Source organism: Pan paniscus, chromosome 11, assembly GCF_029289425.2.
Source record: "Pan paniscus chromosome 11, NHGRI_mPanPan1-v2.0_pri, whole genome shotgun sequence".
Taxonomy (NCBI): domain Eukaryota; kingdom Metazoa; phylum Chordata; class Mammalia; order Primates; family Hominidae; genus Pan; species Pan paniscus.
The window spans coordinates 50,397,785-50,419,726 of NC_073260.2; the positions used below are offsets into that span (position 1 = coordinate 50,397,785).

At 46.1% G+C, this 21,942-nt stretch overlaps 1 protein-coding gene across 3 annotated transcripts in view; it reads left to right on the forward strand.

The window, feature by feature from the left end:
• The window catches only part of SHC3 (SHC adaptor protein 3), a 306,014-nt gene that overhangs the window by 247,605 nt on the left and 36,467 nt on the right, over positions 1-21,942 (forward strand). For 2 of the 3 annotated variants that reach the window (XM_055091804.2, XM_034967681.3), the window contains 4 exons: positions 11,499-11,625; positions 16,668-16,818; positions 17,826-17,925; positions 21,485-21,643. In XM_055091804.2, the coding sequence (XP_054947779.1) occupies positions 11,499-11,625; positions 16,668-16,818; positions 17,826-17,925; positions 21,485-21,643 (537 nt within the window). The remainder of the gene's footprint in view (positions 1-11,498; positions 11,626-16,667; positions 16,819-17,825; positions 17,926-21,484; positions 21,644-21,942) is intronic. The other variant, XM_024930043.4, reaches the window with a different exon arrangement.

The following is a 21,942-nucleotide window of genomic DNA, read 5'->3' on the forward strand; positions in this document are numbered from 1 at the left end:
TCCAAGTGGCCCCTTCATCCCTCTGGGAAGTAGGGCTTTCTGTATGGCAGCTCTAGGTTCCATGAGACCCAGAGTAGATGTGTCCAGTGCTCTGAAAGGCCGGGCTAAGCTTCACTTCTGCCATAGATTTACTAGTCACAGCTGTCAGCCAGGTGTGGTGGCTCACGCCTGTAATCCCAACACTTTGGGAGGCCGAGGCGGGCAGATCACGAGGTCAGAAGACCGAAACCAGCCTGGCCAACATGGTGAAACCCCATCTCTACTAAAAATACAAAAATTAGCCGGGCGTGGTGGTGCGCACCTATAGTCCTAGCTACTTGGGAGGCTGAGGCAGAAGAATCGCTTGAACCTGGGACGCAGAGGTTGCAGTGAGCCGAGATCGCACCACTGCACTCCAGCCTGGCGACAGAGCAAGACTCCGTCTCAAAAAAAAGCTGTCACAGCCAGCTCAGACTCAAGGGGGAAGGAAGCCACATGTACCCTTCAAGGAAAGAATGTCAAGGAATTTGCAGCCATCTTTACCCCTCAACCCTCCTTTCACCATGTATGAGGAGGCCCAGCCTACCAGATGACAGTGTGGGCAGGGAGGGTGGATCTAGCTGCATCCCCCCAGCAGCCCAGCTATGAGCATGTTCTGCTCCATCTCATCAGTGTCCTTACCAGGATGACTTCCTCCATGAAGGAGCCAGTGGCAGGGCTTTCTCCCAACTGCTCTGTTTCCTTTCTTCCTCCCCTATGCCATGTACAGGGGTTAATTTAGGAAGATTGGCCTCTACCACTGGGCAGAGTAGCAAGAAATTCTGGGTGTGAATATTCTTATTTGGGCTCTTAAAAGTCCCCACACTGGGGCTTCTAGGCCTCTGTGTATGAGCAGACCTTGTAGTGTTGTGGCTGCAGGCACAGCCCCTAAAGACCATCAGGGACAGAACGCATCCCAGAAAGTCTTCTGTAAAATTTTACAGTTACGGGTTCAAGTCCCTCGATGCTGTTACTGTTTGTCTTTTTCCGTGCTGATTCTTGCTTCTATATTCTTATATGTGTTTGTGGTTAATCTAGAATAATTCTAATGAGAATCTATATTTGTCTCTCTGGTATCAAGAATCCATGGCTTCTATAGTTAATCCAATGAAAGGACAAAAGGTTCCTGACCCAAGTCATTAAGTTGGATGGTAACCACCACCACCACCATCTCAAAGAGATAAGGGTGGAAAATGAGCCATGTCTCACAAGGTTGGTAAATTATAGCTAAAAGTCAGGACCATAGGAGGCCTAGGCGATGACTACTGGCACCTGTAGGGATGCAATTCCCAACAAGTCAGGCTTTGCTAAATTCTAACATATCATTTTCTTTTTACATTGGAACTTTCATTACTACCGGGTGACTCCCATGCCCTGCAACCTTATGTATATATTAGACAGTTCCAAATGGACTGTTTAGGTCACAAAAGTAGCTACCAAATGATGCTCAAATTAGGCATACAACTGCCTACAGAAGGCATGTAATTCGTATACTTTATAATTGTAATAGTACCCCTGATCAGGCGCCCTCTGGTACTCCCTGAACCAAGACATGGAAAGTTGTTTCCTATATAGTAGTTCCCCCTTATCTGTGGGGGTATGTTCCATCCAAGTCCCCCAGTGGATGCCTGGAACCACAAATAGCACCAAATCCTACACATACTATATTTTTTTGATCTGATAACTGAGTCAGCTACTAAGTGAGTGCCAGGCACGTAGCATATGCAGTGCGAATACTTGGGACAGAGCGAGGATTCACATCCTGAGAAGGACTGGACAGGATGGCATGAGATTCCATCACACTACTCACTCAGAATGGCGTGCAATTTAAAACTTATGAACTGTAAATTTCAGAAATTTTCCATTTAGTGTTTTTGGACTGAGGTTGACCATGGGTAACTGAAACTGTGGAAGGCACAAACTTCGGATAAACCGTGATGACTATGCTTAGGTGCTGCTGACCCAATGGGAGAGAAGCCTACGTATCCAGCCTGAACAGCGGCTCCTAAGACATCTTGCTGCTCTTTTCCCAAGATTTTCTGAAGAACAGGAGGTCTTAGGAGTGAATGGGCTTCAGTGGGAAGCCCACATGGGGAAGACAATGCTTCACACAGCCAAGCTTGCCTCTTCTGGGCTTCTCGAATATGGTGGTTTCAACAAAAGGAGTTTCTGTTTCCTTTGGCCCTGGACTGCTGTAGGCCCCAAGAGGTGACTTTCTAAAAGAGGCCTTAAATATTTTGAACTCATTGGTGGAAGTAACACAACACTGCTTCTAACTTTTCTTTCCCTTGGCAGCAAAGCCTCAAGTGTATAATGGGTGAAAGCAATGGCTTATTTTTTTTTAACCAGGTGGTTAAATATGCCGTCGAATGACACTGTGGCAGGAGGTGAATTTTCTGATGGTTGGATGTTTCCCACATTTGGCTATTATGAGCAGTGTTTTTACAAACAAAGCCAGGCTCTGTGCTTTACATACCATGCCTGGGCTGAGAATGCTGAACATATTTTTCCAGACCTGGCCTCTGCCTGAAAGCCAGCTCTGTGTCTCCACTTGGGAGTCTCACAGGCCTCTCAAACATAGGCAGACACAGATAGGTCCAGCACTTTCCTCCTGAAGAGCACCTGCTGGTCTCTATCAACCGCAACCCCTTCCCGACTTCCCCAGTTCTCTGCCTTCTTTCCTTCACCTGCACCTGCCGGCAAAGCCTTCCATCTTACCAGTTCTTGCCACTGCCCTGCTGCCCCCTGACAGGCTCCATAATTAATCATCAGTCACTCTGTGCCCGCTCTTCCACTCTAAAGTTTTTTATCCACATGGCAGCCAGAAGGATCCTTTTAAAATGATGCAATCTTGTTCCTTCTCTGCTCACTCCAAATAAAATGTCCCATTCCCCCAACACCCACAGGACCCTCTGTGAGCTCGCTCCCACTCCATTCCGTCTCACTTCCTATGATCCCCTCTCCCTGCCACTCCAGCTACACTGGCTTCTGGGTCTTCCTTGACCCTGACCGTGCCAAGCAAGCTCTTGCCTTCTGGGCCCTGTATCTGCCTTCTACCACCAGCCTTCCTGGACTTCTCTCCCTGACTCGCTTCAGGTATCTTCTCCAGTGCCGCCTCTAGGGCCGCCTCCGCTGATCATCCTGTGTACCATCCTACACCAAGCATCTTCCAGCACATCTTCTACCACCATCCTCCACCACCGTCCTCCACCACAGTCCTACACCACATCCTCTACCACGTACTACACCACTGTCCTCCGCCACTGTCCTCCACCATGTCCTCCACCACATCCTCTACCTTGTCCTCCATCACCATCCTCCACCACATCCTCCACCACGTTCTCCACCACCGCCCTCCACCACGTCCTACACCATGTCCTCCACCACGTCCTCCACCACTGCCCTCCACCACGTCCTGCACCATTGTCCTCCACCACATCCTCCACCACCTCCTAACACCATCATCTTCTGCTACTGTCCTCTACCATGTCCTCCCCCACGTCCTAACACCACCGTCTTCCACCACATCCTCCACCACCATCCTCCACCATGTCCACCACTAAATCCTCCACCATCGTCCTCCACTGCGTCCTTCACTATGTCCTCCACCACATCCTATACGACATCCTCCACCACTGTCCTACACCACCATCCTCCGCAACGTCCTCCACCACCATCCTCCACCACCATCCTCCACCACGTCCTCCACCACCATCCTCCACCACCATCCTCCACCACCATCCTCCACCACATCCTCCACCACCATCCTCCACCACGTCCTCCACCACCATCCTCCACCACCATCCTCCACCACGTCCTCCACCACCATCCTCCACAACGTCCTCCACCACCATCCTCCACCACATCCTCCACCACGTCCTGTATGACATCCTCCACCACTGTCCTACACCACCATCCTCCACAACGTCCTCCACCACCATCCTCCACCACCATCCTCCACAACGTCCTCCACCACCATCCTCCATCACGTCCTCCACCACGTCCTCCACCACCGCCCTGCACCATGTCCTACACCATGTCCTCCACCACATCCTCCACCACGTCCTCCACCACCACCCTCCACCACATCCTACACCACTGTCCTCCACCACATCCTCCACCACGTCCTAACACTATCATCCTCTGCTACCGCCCCCCACCATGTCCTCCCCCACGTCCTAACACCACTGTCCTCCACCATGTCCACCACTAAATCCTCCACCATCATCCTCTACTGCATCCTCCACTACGTCCTCCACCGCATCCTCCACTACATCCTCCACCACCGTCCTCCACCACCATCCTCCACAACGTCCTCCACCACCGTCCTCCACCATGTCCTCCACCACATCTTCTACAATGTCCTCCACCACCATCCTCCACCACATCCTATATCACATCCTCCACCACCATCCTCCACCACCATCCTCCACCACCGTCCTCCACCATGTCCTACACCACTGTCCTCCACCACCATCCTCCACCACATCCTCCACCACCTTCCTCCACCACATCCTCCACCACCTTCCTCCACCACCATCCTCCATCACGTCCTTTACCACGTCCTCCACCACCGCCCTCCACCACGTCCTCCACCACGTTCTCCACCACCGCCCTCCATCATGTCCTACACCACCGTCCTCCACCACGTCCTTCACTACTGTCCTCCACCATGTCTTCCACCACATCCTCCACCACGTCCTAACACCACCATCCTCCACCACGTCCTTCACTACTGTCCTCCACCATGTCTTCCACCACGTCCTCTACCACGTCCTAACACCACCATCCTCCACCACTGTCCTCCACCATGTCCTCCACCATGTCTTCTACAATGTCCTCCACCACCATCCTCCACCACATCCTATATCACATCCTCCACCACCATCCTCCACCACTGCCCTTCACCATGTCCTACACCACTGTCCTCTACCACGTCCTCCACCACCGCCCTCCATCACGTCCTACACCACCATCCTCCACCACGTCTTCCGCTACTGTCCTCCACCATGTCCTCCACCACGTCCTCCACCACGTCCTCCACCACGTCCTAACACCACCATCCTCCGCCACATCCTCCACCAGCATCCTCCACCATGTACACCTCCACCATGTAAATCCTCCATCATTGTCCTCCACCGCGTCCTCCACTACATCCTCCACCACTGTCCTCCATCATCATCCTCCACCACCATCCTCCACCATCATCCTCCACCACCATCCTCCACCACATCCTGTACCACATCCTCCACCACTGTCCTCCACCACATCCTATGCCACCATCCTCCACCACCATCCTCCACCACGTCCTACGCCACCTTCCTCTACCACCGTCCTCCACCATGTCCTCCACTGCATCCTCCACCACCGTCCTCCACCACCATCTTCCACCACGTCCTATGCCACCATCCTCTACCACCATCCTCCACCATGTCCTCCACCACCATCCTCCATCTTCTTTGTTTTACATTGTCTTCCTTGCTGTGTTCATTTCCTAGGGCTGTTATAATAAAATGTCACAAACTAAGTGGCCTGAAACAACAGAAATTGATTCTTTCACCATTCTGGAAGCCAGGAGTCTGAAGTCAGGCAACAGCAGAGCCATGCTCTAGGGGAGACTCCTTCCAGCTTCTTGTGGCCCAGCCATTCTTTGGCTTGTGGCAGCATCAGTCCTCTCTCTGCCTCCCTTCCTATGTGTTTGGGCCCCTCTTCTCATCTATTATAAGGACACTTGTCCTTGGATTTAGAGCCCTCTCTAATCCAGGATAATCTCATCTCGAGATCCTTAACTTAACCACACCTGTAAAAACTCTTTTCCACAGGTTCCAGATGGTCAGGGGGCATGACTTTTGTGGGGAGGAGGGCACCCTTCAATCCACTACAGAAGTATATTTTTATTTATTTATTTTCAGTGTCCACTGAAACTCTCCCTAGATCCTAGGGCAGGGCCTTGTGCACAGTAGATGCTCAAAAAATGTCTGCTAAATAAAGTCTTCAGTAAATATTTTGTATATATTTTTTTGTGTGCTCTCGTCCAGGAATTTCCTAGGCTATGTACCTGGAGGCCAAATCACTGTTTTGGACATCCTCAACTTTTCTGAAATGGTCATTTTACTTTATAATTCCACGGGTAGTATATGAAGTCTCCTTTTGTTCAACAATTGGCATTTTTAGACTTTTAAATTCCCACAAATCTGATGGGTGCAAAATGCTATACCCTTATCACTTTAATTTGCCCTATCTGGGGCTAGGACATGTACTGAGAAACTCATCATAGCAGGGTGGCTGAATGTTGGATTTCTTACTCTTCTCTGATTAAAAAAAAAGAAAAAGGAAAACTGGATCAATTCAGAGTGCATGGCTACATTGAATAAACAAACTAAGGTTGTCTGACCAGTCAGAGATTGAGGAGCCCTCGTCTCTCCGGTAGAATTCATTCGTTTTTGATATTCCTTTTAAGGTGTGTGGGTTATCAGCTCACTAAGATGAAAAGACAGCCGTCCTTGTTGAGCAGGACATTTCCTAATTTGAGTAATGACTTCGAGTATCTCCAAGGTTCCCCATGCCCTGGCCAGCTGCTCTGGAATGTGGCTGGATCAGAGGCTACTGGTGTCTGGATGAGCAGCCACTGGAGAACCCCAGATGGACTGTGGCAGCCAAGCCACCCTGGAGAGGCTGATGGACAGCACCTGGGACCCGTGAAGTGTGAGGCTGGGGTGTGGCTTCCTGAAAGTGGGGCATGGATCCCGATAAGTTTTTTGCCTTGGCTTGGGCAGGGTCTCGCTGTTCACGCAAAGCTTGCCGAGGCAATGGCCTATGCCAGAAGTGTGCAAACAGCCCACTGTGTGGGACATGAAGGCTGGAGCATTGGCTCACAGTTCTAATCTGGAAACTGAGGATGATCTTAGCCCGTAATAGCAGAGGAAGGGCAGGATGGCTGCACAGCAGGCAGGGCTCTCTGCTGCCAGCCCATGTGCTGGGATGTGGGGTGAGCGGCGAAGCAAAGTGGGTTCTCAGCTGTGTGAACTAGTTTTAACTGAACTAAACCTCTTGGAGAGAAACTGTACATTAGGGATCACACCCATCATGGCAGCTCAAACAAATAAGAAAGAAATGGAAGAGGTGGGTGGGTATGGTGGCTCATGTCTGTAATCCCAGCACTTTATCACTTGAGGCCAGGAGTTCGAGACCAGCATGGTCAACGTGGTGAAACCCTATCTCTACTAAAAATTAGCTGTGTGTGGTGGTGGGCGCCTGTAATCCCACCTACTCAGGAGGCTGAGACAGGAGAATGGCTTGAACCCAGGAGGCTGAGGTTGCAGTGAGCCAAGATCACGCCATTGCACTCCAGCCTGGGCGACAAGAGTGAAACTCCATCTCAAAAAAAGAAAAAGAAAAAGAAAAGAAACGGAAGAGCTGATAACATTTACTTCCATTTTGAAAACTTCACAGGCTGCATTTCACAGTAAAAACACTGATCATCTATTCATGTAAGATAAGAAATCAGCCCTTCCACATTCAAGATGATTAAGAAATGTACCTCCAGGATGGAAAGATGAATTTTTATCCATCATAATAACAATAGATCACACCTAATGTGGTTGTGTCTTGAGATACTGACTGACAGAGTAATGCTTTCACGGCTAACAAGACAGCTTACATTTTTATTTTTCTCTTTATTTTATCCTTTTTGAAGACAAAAGATATCTTTTAAAAGATGTTTTTATGATACGCATAATATTAATACAGGAATGCACGTTAATAATTTACAAATAGACACTTATTGGGGATGCATGGTTGGAAAGTTCTTTGTGGTAGGCATGAGTGAGAAGCAGCATGGATAACTGTGACTTAGAGAAGGGGTTCAGTGGGTGTGATGGGCATTCCTAATATCCTGCTCTCCTATCCTTCCAAACTTGCAAAAGATGGCATCTGCCAGCCCCCTCCTGCTTGGGAGAAGCCCATGACAGTTCTGTGTGACGGGCTAAGAGCGGAACAGAAGGTGCATTTGGTTCTGGTGCAAGGCCCTGCTGTCTGTTTCTTCTGCAGGTTGTGGGAAAGGCCTTGCGTTGAGTTCCAGGATCAAAAGATCAAACCAGCCTGGGCCACTGAGGCACCACGAGAGGATGGCTGCCTTAGAGAGGTGCCCAGAAATGAGTAAGCAAGAATGAAATGGTTGATTTCGGCCAGAGACGTTGGGATTGTTTCTTGCTGTGGCATAACTTGCCCACCCTGACTCACAGAATAGGTGTCACAGGTAGGGTGTTAGATGAACAAGCCTCACACCGGTTTACTGGATGCCCTGTTGCAGCAGGCAGATGGCCGGGGGCCAGCCCTGAGCGCCAAGCCAGGAGCAGCTACTAGCCTCTGGGCTTATTTGGGGAGAGGAGGAAGCTGAGAACTGGAAGTCTGGTGGATTGGGATGCATCTAGGTACTGCCTTCTCATTCACCACTGTTAACCATTCTTCAGGGAGCGGGAGATGTGAGTGGACATGCCAGGAGCTACCATATGGCTGAAAGCCACCACATCCCCAGCTACTACAGTGTGACTACAGAGCCACAATACATTCCTAAGGGAGTGGTTTGCTTTCAAGTTGCCCATCTCAGTTATGGAGTAGTCCTTGTGATGTGAGCTCGTGAGAGTCCCCTTGCTGATGTCATGGCTCAGGTGGCTGCTCCGGGGCAGCTTGGGCTAGTGCTCTTAGAGAGTGGCTTCAGCTTTTTTTATTGGCAGGGCTAAATAAGAGAGAAACCAGTGTCAGCAAAGGATCCCTGCTTTTAAGTAAATGAACTATTGCAGGCTGTTGGTACGAGTTTCCCCAATGGGCAGTTTCCTCAAATGAGAAGGACTGTGGAATTCCCTGTCTTGCTGACCTTGTTTACATTGAGCTATGTTTTAGATTTTGCATCATTTGGAATCTCGATTCTGTGCACGAATGGGCTGCATACCTCTCTTGGTTTCTTCTCCATTGCTTGTGAATGACATCTTTGGTTTTGTTGTTTCCTCAGGGAGAGGCGAAGCCCAGCAGGCTGGATGACTGCCTTTGGGGAAGGCCTCTTTATTTAGTGCACACATCAAATCACACAGGGCAGGCTAGAAGACTGTGGCTTTTGGCTAAGTGTCAGTACTCTCAGAAGAAATACTAGGCCCAGAGAGACAAAGTCCAGGTTTAACTGGATTTGGAGTGAGTTTCTGGAACATGTAGGGGCCATTTTATAGAAGGAATCCTCAGACCAAAGCAACAGGTGACTTGTTTTCTCCATTCATTGAGGACTCTGCCAGGTGCCAGGAGCTGCAGGCATGAGTTAATTCCTGAGAGTCCATGGGTCTACTCACAATCTGCAGGGCCTGCCCCCCAGTTAGTCACTTAGAGTAACATGCCCATTTCTCAGCATGCTAGAGTGCTTTTACCTCAAGCCCTGACCTGCTCCAAATGTCCTGGACCTTTCCCACAGAGGCCCCTTCCCAGGCTTCATGCTCTCAAGTGCGTAGAAGGTTAGTAGCACGTGGATGAGATTGTACAGCCCACTCTCAGTAAATCGTATTCTTCGTTCTTCATCTTAAAGGCTAGGATACCTATTTTCTCCTTTAAAAAATAGGCTACCCTTTCTGACCCTTTTCCAGTCTTTTTTCTCATTCTCCAAAACACCGACCAGCCAGTCCTGTTGGCTGGTGCTGATGCTGGACAGCAGGGCCGGGAGGGGCGTGGCACAGGACAGGTCAGGGAAACGAGGTGTCTCACTGGCTTTCCCTTGCTCAGGCCTGGACTCCTACTTCCTTCTTAGCTGGAAAGATGGTTGCATTTGTATCTGTCAATGACCTGCACAACTGTAACAGCTGCTTGGCATTGCTTTGTGACTACCTGGGGACAATACTTAGTAAATAATAATGTCAATACTAAAATAATATCAATAATTGATCATCAAAAGACAACCAGGATGCCTGAACCTTTGTAGATACATCTCTTGGCAATATCTAAAATAACACTGCTGTATCCAAGGGGTTGCATTGCTCCCCAAAGCAGAAATACATTTGTACTTGCTCTTCCGAGGAAATACATTTCCTGTGTCCACAGAAGTCTCCCTGCCCTGGAGTCTGGGGGAGAAGGAGCTGAGGCCCCAGGGCCTAGCTGGCTGCCTCCGGGGTAAAGTCCCAGTGCCGTGTTATGCTGAGAGGCTCCACACTGTGCAGAGGCATCCGTGTCTGTCTCTCTGTCCCCTCCCTGACAGCTTTCATCTTTCCAGTATGTACTGGCTTCTCCTATAGGGAGGGTACAGTTCAGTGTCTCCCTAACCACTGCCAGGGCTGGGGAACAACAACTCATGAAGAAATGCATCCTCCTCACTGCAGGGACCAACGCGGCTTTTGGAGGAACCCTCCTTGGCATACGATTGTCGGCAGGAGAAAGGTGGGGTGTAATAAAGGCAGCTGTCATCCTTCCCAGGAATTCCTGAGAATTCCTTTATCCCATTGGTAAAAAGATCATGCTAGGCTCTTCATGGCGACAGCCTTGTGGCTCCTTCAGGAGGGACATGTGGACGCTTATGGTAGGGCACGGTGGAAGTGGGTCTGGAGAGTAGAGGTATTTTCCAGTACCCTGGAGAAAAAGTACTACTTCCTTATGAGGCAGAGGCTGGCCCTCTTTTCTCTGAAGGTTTCACATAGATAATCCTGCAGCCTTGCCACTAGGACATCATGTCCTTGTGTAACAGCTGGTGCCTGCTTCAAGCATAAGGACTGCTCCAGGCCTTACCACCAGCCTCGGAGTGGCCTCATTTTGGCCTACCGCCACCCCTAACTTTTATCTACTCTTTACACAAGCTGCTTTTCTGAGAATCTGCATGAATAACCAGTCTCAAATTTACGTAGACGCATGTGTCATGTTATTGCCATGGTCACACTGATAATTAATATCTCTTTATATTCATCTTCAAAGGTTTCCTTATTGTTTTGAGTGGCCACATATGATGGTCAACACTTTACCCCCACTAAGAAGCAAGTGAACTACTTGCTCTAAGTCCACTGAATAAATCAAGATTCACTCAACAGATGCTGGTTTCAGTCCATTTTTTAAGGCCTCATGGGTTTGAAGGGACCTAGTTCATGTCGAGATCAGGCTCTTTGTCATGCTGAAGTCTCCTTCTAAACAATTTTTCCCTATTGATGTCAGAATTGATGCTTTATAGACTAAAGAAATTGAAGAACATCAAATTGAACTTGAAAAATCTTTAATTTATTTAAAAATGAAACCTATAATTTTGTAGACAATAGGCTATTAAGAAATGCATGCCTATTGTGAAATGTTATAGCTGTAGGATTCCCTACCTGGACATAAAGCTGTGGTTGGATCTGCTAGGACATATTATGGAAGAAGCATGCACATCTCTGTCCCTGTGTCCTCAGCAAGGGCTCTTTGTAGAGGAGCCCAGGTAGCACCAGTGTCTGTCTCTAATAGGCCCATGTCACTTGCTTTCCCAGCTTGTCACATTTTGGAATGCTGTGATGGGCTGGCCCAGGATGTCATCGGCTCCATCGGACAAGCCTTTGAGCTCCGGTTTAAGCAATATTTACAGTGTCCTACCAAGATTCCCGCTCTCCATGATCGGTGAGTAGTGCTGTGACACCATTTGCAATAGCCTATGTGGGTTTTATGACCTTTCCTCTTAAAACCACATCCCTGAGCTGTGTTCTGGACAGGCACAATTAATCACAGGGCTTCCTGGGCTCAGAGACACCTGGTCGGTGCTGGGATATGGCACAGAAAGCCAACAGATGGAAGCCAACATATGGATGATGCTTTGAATGTGTAGAAAAACATTTTCTTGAAACTATAGTGACGGTCGCCAAGGTTACAGAAAAGCGACTTCATTATAAATTTTTTTGTTCTGTTTCCTCTGCAGCCATGTGATGCTTCCATATGTCACCTCTTTGGGTCTATGTCACCACCAGTTCTGTGTGTCCCATTGTCCTTGTCGTTACGATTAGCCAAAGTCGTGCTGCAAGAGGTCCCCTCCGTGAGGCACTGTGCTGGCGACCAGCATAGTTTCGGCTTCGCTGGCCTTTGCAGCTTAACAGCTTGGTAGTTTGTTTACCTTCCAGGTGGCCCTGAGCAAGTTCTGTAAACTCCTTGAGTCTCAGCAGCTTTATCTGTGAAGTAGGAATAAGAATGGCACCTTAGGTTTTTTTTTTTAAGTGTTCAACAAAATAGTGAGTGTGAAGAGGAATTGGGAGATGTTTAGTTTATTATAAAAAATGTTCAGGTTCTATCACTGAGTTTCCTTAGGATGGAAGAATATTCCATACAGCATCAAGCATTAAAAGAAAAGTAATATGGGGCATATTGGTCATTCAGTATTCTGTCCTTGATTGAACTTGCATAATGAAAATCTATTCTAATGTTGTGGTCGCTAGAAACAAAACTTTACTGTTCCTAAATTTACTCTATACTTTTTTCAAACTTCTAAAGCCACATTCTTCTATGCCTTAGTTCTAGAGTCAGACTCTACCTTTGTTCTTATGATTATGAAGGCTTCTTTCATCTCCCTTCTCAGTCTTTGCCGTTCTTCAAAGAGACTTTTCATTTCTTTTCCTCTTTCCCTGGAAAATTCCGTTTAAGACATTCATTTTGGAGGTGCCTCTGCAGGACCCACCATTTCCACATTGCTAGAAACTTCACTCCAGAGGCTGAAAATGCTAGAATTCAATTCTCCCTTATGGCCATCATATTAAAAAAAAAAAAAAAAAGAACGAAAGAAACTGCAGCAAGCTGGGACAGGAGGATGTGTATAGAAAGTTAGAGGCAGACAGTGACAGCAACCCAAATGTAGGTAGGAGACTGAGGAAACAAATTTTTTATTTTGTGTATAATGGGACATAGTAGTTAATAAGAATTCACCAATATACATGTACTACCAGCATAAATCTCAAAATTTATAATGAAATAAAAAAGAGCAAGTTACAAAAGGATATGAACCATTTATGAAAAATTTGAAAACATAAATGATTGCATATATAGTATATGGATAAATAAATGTATGGAAAGACTATAAAAACATACACAAGGCCGGGCACAGTGGCTCACACCTGTAATCTCAGTACTTTGGGAGGCCAAGGCGGGTGGATCACCTGAGGTCAGGAGTTCAAGACCAGCCTGGCCAACATGGTGAAATCCCATCTCTACTAAAAATACAAAAATTAGTTGGGCATGGTGATGCATGTCTGTAGTCCCACATACTTGTGAAGCTGAGGCAGGAGAATCACTTGAACTCGGGAGGTGGCGGTTGCAGTAAGCTGAGATTGTGCTGCTGCACTCCAGCCTGGGCGACAAAGCAAGACTCCATCTCAGAAAATCAAACACACAAACAACAACAACAAAATGCAAAAATGCTATACACAACTCCAGGATATCTGAAGACAGGACAGAGGTGTGGGTAAATGGGTTGCATTTGACTGTATTTGTCAAGCATATACCCCCTACACCATTTTATAATAAAAATGTTCCAATATACACAAAGAACTGTATAGACACCATCTAGCTTCTACCATTAACATTTTACTTATAATATCACATATCTATGTATCCATCCAACGTAAGTTTGACAAATTTTATTAAAAAGGGAAGCATGTAATTGATAAAAGAAAAATTTCAGCCGAATTAAATTTAAAGGGGTTTAATTGAGCAATAAACAATTCCCAAACAGAGCAGCCTCCCAGCCAGAGTAGACTCGGTGACTCCAGGGCAGCCACGTGGTGGAAGAAGATTTATGGAGAGAAAAAGGAAAATGACTTACAGAAAATGGAAGTGAGGTTCAGAAATAGCTGGATTGGTTACAGCTCGGCGTTTGCCTTATTTGAACACAGTTGGAACAGTTGGCCGCATTTGATTGGCCAAAACTCGGTGATTGGCACAAGAGTAGGCTACGGTCTGTTTACACATCCACTTGTACAGTTCAGGATTTACAGAGAAACCTTTAGGCCAAACTTAAATACGTAAGGAGGTAGCTTTAGGCTAAACTTGATTTAACATAATAGATCAAAAGGTTAACACTTATTTAATCTCCATGGGGGATGCGTAAGTATATTTCATATTAATTATTATGCTAGCCTTTGTTTCTGAAATGTTGAATAAAAGCCAAATAAATGCTATTAAGATAATACACACAAAAATGAATGGAGGGAGTTAATTTAACTACCACACTTCTCTGGCAGTGTACATAATGTATGAAGTTCTGTATGTGTTTGTATGTAGTGAAGTTTGAAGGATTTTTGGGGAAAGAAAATGTAGTAGACAGGATCTTATCCACTGAGAAAAATGTCGCCTCCAAATGCAAGTATTGGCATATCATTTCTGGTTTTGTTTTGTTTTGTTTTGTTTTTAAGAGGGAGTCTGGCTCTGTCACCCAGGCTGGAGTGCAGTGGCGCGATCTTGGCTCGCTGCAAGCTCCACCTACCGGGTTCGCGCCATTCTCTGCCTCAGCCTCCTGAGTAGCTGGGACTACAGGCGCCTGCCACCACGCCCGGCTAATTTTTTGTATTTTTAGTAGAGATGGGATTTCACCGTGTTAGCCAGGATGGTGTCGATCTCCTGACCTCGTGATCCGCCCCTCTCGGCCTCCCAAAGTGCTGGGATTACAGGCGTAAATCACTGTGCCCGGCCGGCATATCATTTCTAAAGCAGAGCAGTGACAAGGGGCCCTGCCTGTAGCTTCATACTGTCGGTGACCTGACACCCCCCTCACCTTATCCTGCAGAGGCTCCTGGTGTCCCGCAGGGTACTGTCCGAGAGCAGGGCGAGGAGGATCTCCTGAGCTTGCCCTGCCTTCCGTTTCAGCTCCGCTCCTCCAGCAGGGTGCAGCCTGGGAACATGAGAGAACCCACACTGCATCCAGCTGTTCCAGCCCCATTCTCTGGGGACACTGAAAAACAAATCAGATGCCACTAAGACTCCATTTATTATTATTTTTAAAATAGATAATTCATATATAATCAAATTGCTCTTTTAAAGTTTACAATTCAGTTGATTTGTTATATTCAAAAGTACAATTATCACCATTAATTCCAGAACGTTTTCATTACCCCCCAAAGAAACTCTATACTCATCAGCAATTACTCCCCATTCTCCACTCCCCACTCTCCCACCAACCACTAATCTACTTTCTGTCTCTATGGATTTGCCCATTCTGGACATTTCATATAAATGGAATCATATTGTATGTATCTGGCTTCTTTCACTTAGAAGAATGTTTTCAAGATTCACTCATGTTGTAGGATCTGTCAGTATTTCTTTCATTTTAGAGTTCTTAATAATATTTGAGTGTATAGGTATATGGCCTTTTGTTCATCCAGTCATTAGTTTATGGACAGTTGGGTACTTCTACCTTTTTTTTTTTTTTTTTTTTTTAATGGAGTCTTACTCCATTGCCCAGGCTGGAGTGCAGTAGCACGATCTCGGCTCACTGCAACATCCACCTCCCGGATTCAAGCAATTCTCTCGTCTCAGCCTCCCGAGTAGCTGGAACTACAGGTGTGTGCCACCACGCCTGGCTAATTTTTGTATTTTTAGTAGAGACAGGGTTTCACCATATTGCTCAGGCTGGTCTTGAACTCCTGACCTCATGATCCGCCCGCCTTGGCCTCCCAAAATGCTGGGATTACAGGCGTGAGCCACCGCGCCCGGCCCTACCTTTTAGCTCTTATGAACAATGCTACTGTGAAGATGTATACAAGTTTCTTTGTGGACATATGTTTCAATATTCTTATGTATATACCTGGGAGTGAAATTCTGTGGTCATATGGTTATGCTGAAACTGCAAAGCTATTTTCTAAAGTGGCTGCACCATTTTACAGTCCCATGAGCAATGTGTGAGGGTTCTAATATCCCCACGTTCTTATCAACACTTTTTCTTGTCCATCTCTTTGATTATAGCTACCCTAGTGGGCATGAAGTGGTCTCTGGTTGTGGTTTTGATGTGCATTTTCCTGATGACTAACGCTGTTGAGGATCTTTTCATGCGCTTATTGGCCTTTTGTGTATCTCTGGAGAAAAGTCTGCTCAAATCCTCAGCTCATTTTTAAGATCGGGTTGTCTTTTCATTGTTGAGTCGTACGAGTACTTTATAAATTCTAGATACATGTCTCATTTAAGATGTATGTTAGCAAATATTTTCTCCCATTTTGTAGTTTGTGTTTTTACTTTCTTGATAATGTCCTTTGAAGCACAACAGTTTTTTCAAATAGCAGAAGGGAGAATTTTGAGAGGTTCGTATTCTACCATTTTCCCTCATATCACTAAATTTCCATTTTGTAGTTGGTTTTGTTTGGGATCAATTTCATGGCTTACAAAAATGTGTGCTGTCCCTTGAGGAGCTGGCTATCCTTAGGCATAATTTCTTTCTTAATTAAAATGTACTTTTACAAAAGGACATCCTTCAAACATGATTGAAATGTTCCAATGAGTGAAACTCTGAATATGGCAGAGATATTTTGCTAAACCACTCATCTGCTTTTCATCTATGCATGAGACCTGGATGGCTGAGGAGGCACTGACTAAACTCTCTTTTCTTAATAACAGGCGCTAACATTAGATTTGTTGATTTTGGCTGCAAGTTCAACTTTTGGCTAAAGCCCTTGGAAATCTTCCTTTAACAGAATGCAGAGTCTGGATGAGCCATGGACGGAAGAGGAGGGAGATGGCTCAGACCACCCATACTACAACAGCATCCCAAGCAAGATGCCTCCTCCAGGGGGCTTTCTTGATACTAGACTGAAACCCAGACCCCATGCTCCTGACACAGCCCAGGTAAGTCTTATACTTTTTTTCTTATATAAGGAATGGAGGCTAACTCTACTTTATTTCCTTTTGTTTTCTTTGGTTTTATATCAGGCTGATGTTCTGTTTCATTTTTGACACAGTAAATCATGAGCTTTCTCTCACTGGATTTCATGAGGCATGAAGATGAAGAGAGGCTTTGGGTTAACATCATAAAGCATTGGCCAAATGCTTTGGAACTGTGTGGTGATTCCTGGGATATGAGTCTGGGGGTGTCCTCTGTACCCTCAGACATATTCCATCATACTGTGATCTCAGTGAGGGAAAGAGAGAATTTAAGATTTTAAAAAGGCTTGGGAGGCATTGGGTTCTCTGAAAAGGAGTGAATATAGACCCTTAAAATGATGAGAATTTTATGAGTTTTCTATTTTATTCATTCCCGTGTTTTATGTCCAACTCAAAATTCTAGTAAGGCAATTGCTTTCTAGAGTTATGATATTTCTGTTTTGTTATAGGAAATTTTTTAACGTTACTACCTTATGTGAATGATAATGACACCACTAAAAATGGCAAAATAACATTGAGCTCAGGGATCTGACACTGAGAGGGAATTTCCTGATTTTTTGAAGGAAATTTCCTGGTTTACAGAGTGGACTTGACCAAGTGTGAACGATCATGGGCGTATGTGTTATGTGGGAAGTGTGTTCTGACACATAGATACTCTGTAATTGAAATTTATTTTAGGACATACATATGGAAGAGCTTGATTTACAGTCACACTTCGGGAGGGGTGGGGGGGTAATGAAAACAAGGGGGGGCATGTGTAGTTTTGATGGAGATGCAGCCTTTTCCTCACACCCACACAAACTTATTTCCCAAATCTTAATGCCAACCATGAGGCATGAAGGGAAAATTGGGTGTAACAGAGGATGCGAACCACCTTAAGGATCAATTCACCGACTGTCTTGTGGCTTTCAAAAGTGGGGAAATGAGAAGAAAATAATTTTTTCATTCTGTGTATTTACATGTGTCTATAGTTTGCAGGAAAAGAGCAGACTTATTACCAGGGAAGACACTTAGGAGACACTTTTGGCGAAGACTGGCAGCAAACACCTTTAAGGCAAGGTGAGAGGCAAGGTGAGATGGGTGAGAAACACAAAAGACACTTTTCAAAAGTAACATGCTCACCACTGGGTCGCCTATTTTCTGTGGACTGACAGAGTGACCCCTGGATATATGTGCTGTGTGTGTTGCTATAGAATCCTGACTAGACTATAGAAATAGAAGCAACGGTGTGGTCAGGCGCGGTGGCACACGCCTGTAATCCCAGCACTTTGGGAAGCTGAGGCGGGACGATCACCTGAGATCAGAAGTTCGAGACCAGCCTGACTAACATGGTGAAACCCCAACTCTATTAAATAAAAAAATTTGCCGGCTGTGGTGGCGGGTGCCTGTAATCCCAGCTACTCAGGAGGCTGAGGCAGGAGAATCACTTGATCCCAGGAGGTGGAGGTTGCAGTGAGCCAAGATGATGCCATTGCGCTCCAGCCTGGGCAACAACAGCAAAACCCCATCTCAAAAAAAAAAAAAAAGCAACAGTGTTGCAGACATCTCCTGGCACCAATCAGGTAGTGCCTCCCTGCAGCTCCAGGACCATTCACACCCCGTCTGCAGTCACTGCCTCATGCCCTTGAGACTGTACACCTCCATGCTGGGAGAGCTTCCGTGCCCAGGGGTGCTGAGAAGTTGACATCTCAGGCGCACTTCACCCCAGTTTCCTATGGGAACTGGTGAGGCAACTCTAAGGTTGAGGTTGAGCCCCCGTGACTCCTACAACAAATTGTTGCCTTTCCTTCCTTGTCTCGTTCTCCTTCCCTTTACTCAGGGTCAGCTTCAGGGGGGATGTGAAGCCCCCTACTCTAAGCTGGGGATTGAGGCAGAGGTGGCACCAGGGATATACGTCTCTCACAGGCCCTGGATACTCTCAGAGAACACTTCTGCATCTTACAATCATAATAACATGCACCTACATCACACATTAAAACTAATGTCGATATAACTGTCTATAAGTCAGATATCTGCAAATAATTCAAATATATTTAGATACAGCCATAATAATTTAGATACAACTATCTAAGAAGTAACTGCTAATTGCTCACATAAGTCTTTATTCTCTAGACAGTTATATATATACATACAAATATGTATGAATGTATTCATATCTCAATCTAATCCTTTAAGAATGTCTTTTAATTTTAACCTTTTTCCCTTCTCAAAAACATTTATAACTCTTTCACTAGCTCTGGGATCCTGGCTACTAAGTCTATAAGATCTGAAGGGGATGGATGCAACTGATGCTTCTATGTATCTAAATTTAAACATTATTGGTTTAATGTTGAGGCTTATTCCTTCATTATAGCTATTTATGCCAGGAAGCAAATGACAATACATTTTTAAAATGTCCTCTGTGTAAGAGAATTTCGTCTCGCCTGCCCCAGATGCAGGAAGACCCACAGTGCTGGCCCAGTCAATAAAACATAAGGCCTGGCAGAAGCCACCACATGTTCTGCCTCAGAATAGGCTGGAAATAGCAAATCAGAGTCATAACTTTGCCAGAGGGACATTTTCATTATGGGCTATTTATCCTTGTTCTACACACATTTAAAATGCATTTCCATAACATGTGTGTGCATAGACATATAATAACTGCTAAAGAATAAAGGAGACACATTATTTCCCTTAGATATTTACTTTATTGTAAAATATATCAGGTTTATTTTAAAATAGGTCTTGTTTTTGATATATTCAAGTTATTCCAGCCAGATCGAGAACAGATGATGTTGCAGAATGAGCTCCTGGCCTGGAACTTGAGACTCAGAGCTCTCAATAAATTTCCAGCTCTTCTTTGAAAACAATAAATAGGTAGGGCATGGTGGCTCATGCCTGTAATTCCAGCACTTTGGGAAGCCGAGGCGGGTGGATCACCTGAGGTCAGGAGTTCGATGCCAGCCTGGCCAACATGGTGAAACCCCGTCTCTACTAAAAATACAAAAAATTAGCTGTGCATGGTGGTGGGCACCTGTAATCCTAGCTACTCGGGAGGCTGAGGCAGGAGAATTGCTTGAACCTGGGAGGTGGAGGTTGCAGTGAGCCGAGATCATGCCACTTGCACTCCAGCCTGGGTGACAGAATGAGACTCTGCCTCAAAAAAAAAAAATAAATAAATAAATAAATATCTTTTCTCACATAACAAATTAGAATGTCACTTATTAATTTGCTGGCAGATACTGTCCCCAATGGAAGTGAACTCCAGGTATCACGATGGCACGTGTCCTCCTGCCCCGGCTCAGCACCTGTTGTCATCTATGGTGGGAAAGGGCAGTCAGGAAGATTATGCATTTGGGCTCTTGATCTTCTCCTTTTAAAATTTTTTAATGAAATTCTTTTCTAAAGGCTGATTTGTTTGCAATGTACACAAAGGTGTAAACTGCAAATAGCTGTCACTAAGCAAGGATGCGTAATCTGACTAGACTCTTCAATGTAGAAAGCATGTTGAGAAATAGGAGAGTAGAAACACAGTCCATGATGTTGCAGGTGGTGCTCCCCAGCGAGGGAATGTTAGCACGACACTTCATTCTCACACCTACAGCCTGGGAGACAGTGGTGTGCTGGCAAACGTCCAGCCACAGGCTCTTGGGAACGCTTTTTAAAAAGCCCTGAACCAACTCCTGCCAGCTGGATTGAGCTGGCTTCAACACACCACCGCCCATAGGGTATGAAAGACACCCTCTTTCCAGAAATGTGAATACCACAGGGTGTTCTTGCGAATATGTTTACGTAAGAAGATTGGAGACAGGGCGCACACACAAAAAGACTCCGAGAAGGATCTGAACAGGCGTTCTCCGGCAACTAGGTCTGGGTGTCACTTTCACCCAGGGTCTGGGTGACAGAACAGCCTGGGCCCAGCCTCAGCACACCCACTGGCTAGCTGTGAAGTCCTGTCAAGGCACTAGGTCTTTCACACTAGGTCTCGGTGACAGAACAGCCTTGGCCTAGCCTCAGCACACCCATTGGCTAGCTGTGAAGTCACATCGAGGCAGCATCACTGCCTCAGCAGAGGGGGCTCTTCACTTGCACACCCACCCTGGGCTTCCTTCACAGACCCAGGGGCAGTAACTGCAGCCCTATTTTATAAGGAAGGAGTCTCTCTCAGTTCCTTAGGAGGTACAGAGCTTCTATTGTATTGCTTGAATGAAGTTAATTTATAAAGCATTTGCTTATATTTAAAAAGAAAACAAGAGCAATTAATATAAGGCTTGTGGTCCTTCTGCTCAGTTATTTGATCTTGGAGCATTTGTCAAGGAGAGGAGGAGACCAGGCATGTTCTGCCTGCCAGGCTCCTGCCGTCTTGGGGCAGCAAGGGCCAAAATCTTTGCTAAGGCCATCACAGTGGAGCCATCAAGGTGTCCACCCTGACATTGGCTGGCAGACCCCATGCTGATATGAAGGACTGGAAAACATCCTAGCCGGGTCACAGCAGTGTGTGGTGACAAGCTCAGAAGAGGAGAATATCACCCATAGGAATCCGAAGGAGGAGGTTTCCCATTTGCAGGCAGAAGAGCTTCTTTGTGAAAGGCTGGGTGGCTTGAATAGTGTCACCATCATAAAAGAAAAGGGGCTAACTTTCTTGTTGCAGGGTCCTCGGACATCTACAGCACGCCAGAAGGGAAACTGCACGTGGCCCCCACGGGAGAAGCACCCACCTACGTCAACACTCAGCAGATCCCACCACAGGCCTGGCCGGCTGCGGTCAGCAGTGCTGAGAGCAGCCCGAGGAAAGACCTCTTTGACATGAGTGGGTTTCTGTTTGTCTCTGGTTTTCTTTTCTTTTGAGGTTGCTTTTTATCCTGCCTTTTATTTGAAATCTGTGTAATTACTGAATTTTCTGATAGCAGGGTTTTGGTTAATGGTGATGATTAGCTGTACTTTTCTGGGTGATGATTGGGTTTGTTTAAGGCTTTAGGATTATAGCCCTCTCTGTAGTCAAGAGACAGTGCAATTTCCCCCTCTTTTTGGAATTGACGTTCCTCTTGAAGATCTGCAAATGTATTGAGACAATATACATACACAAGTGTTTATTTATTCATTTAAATA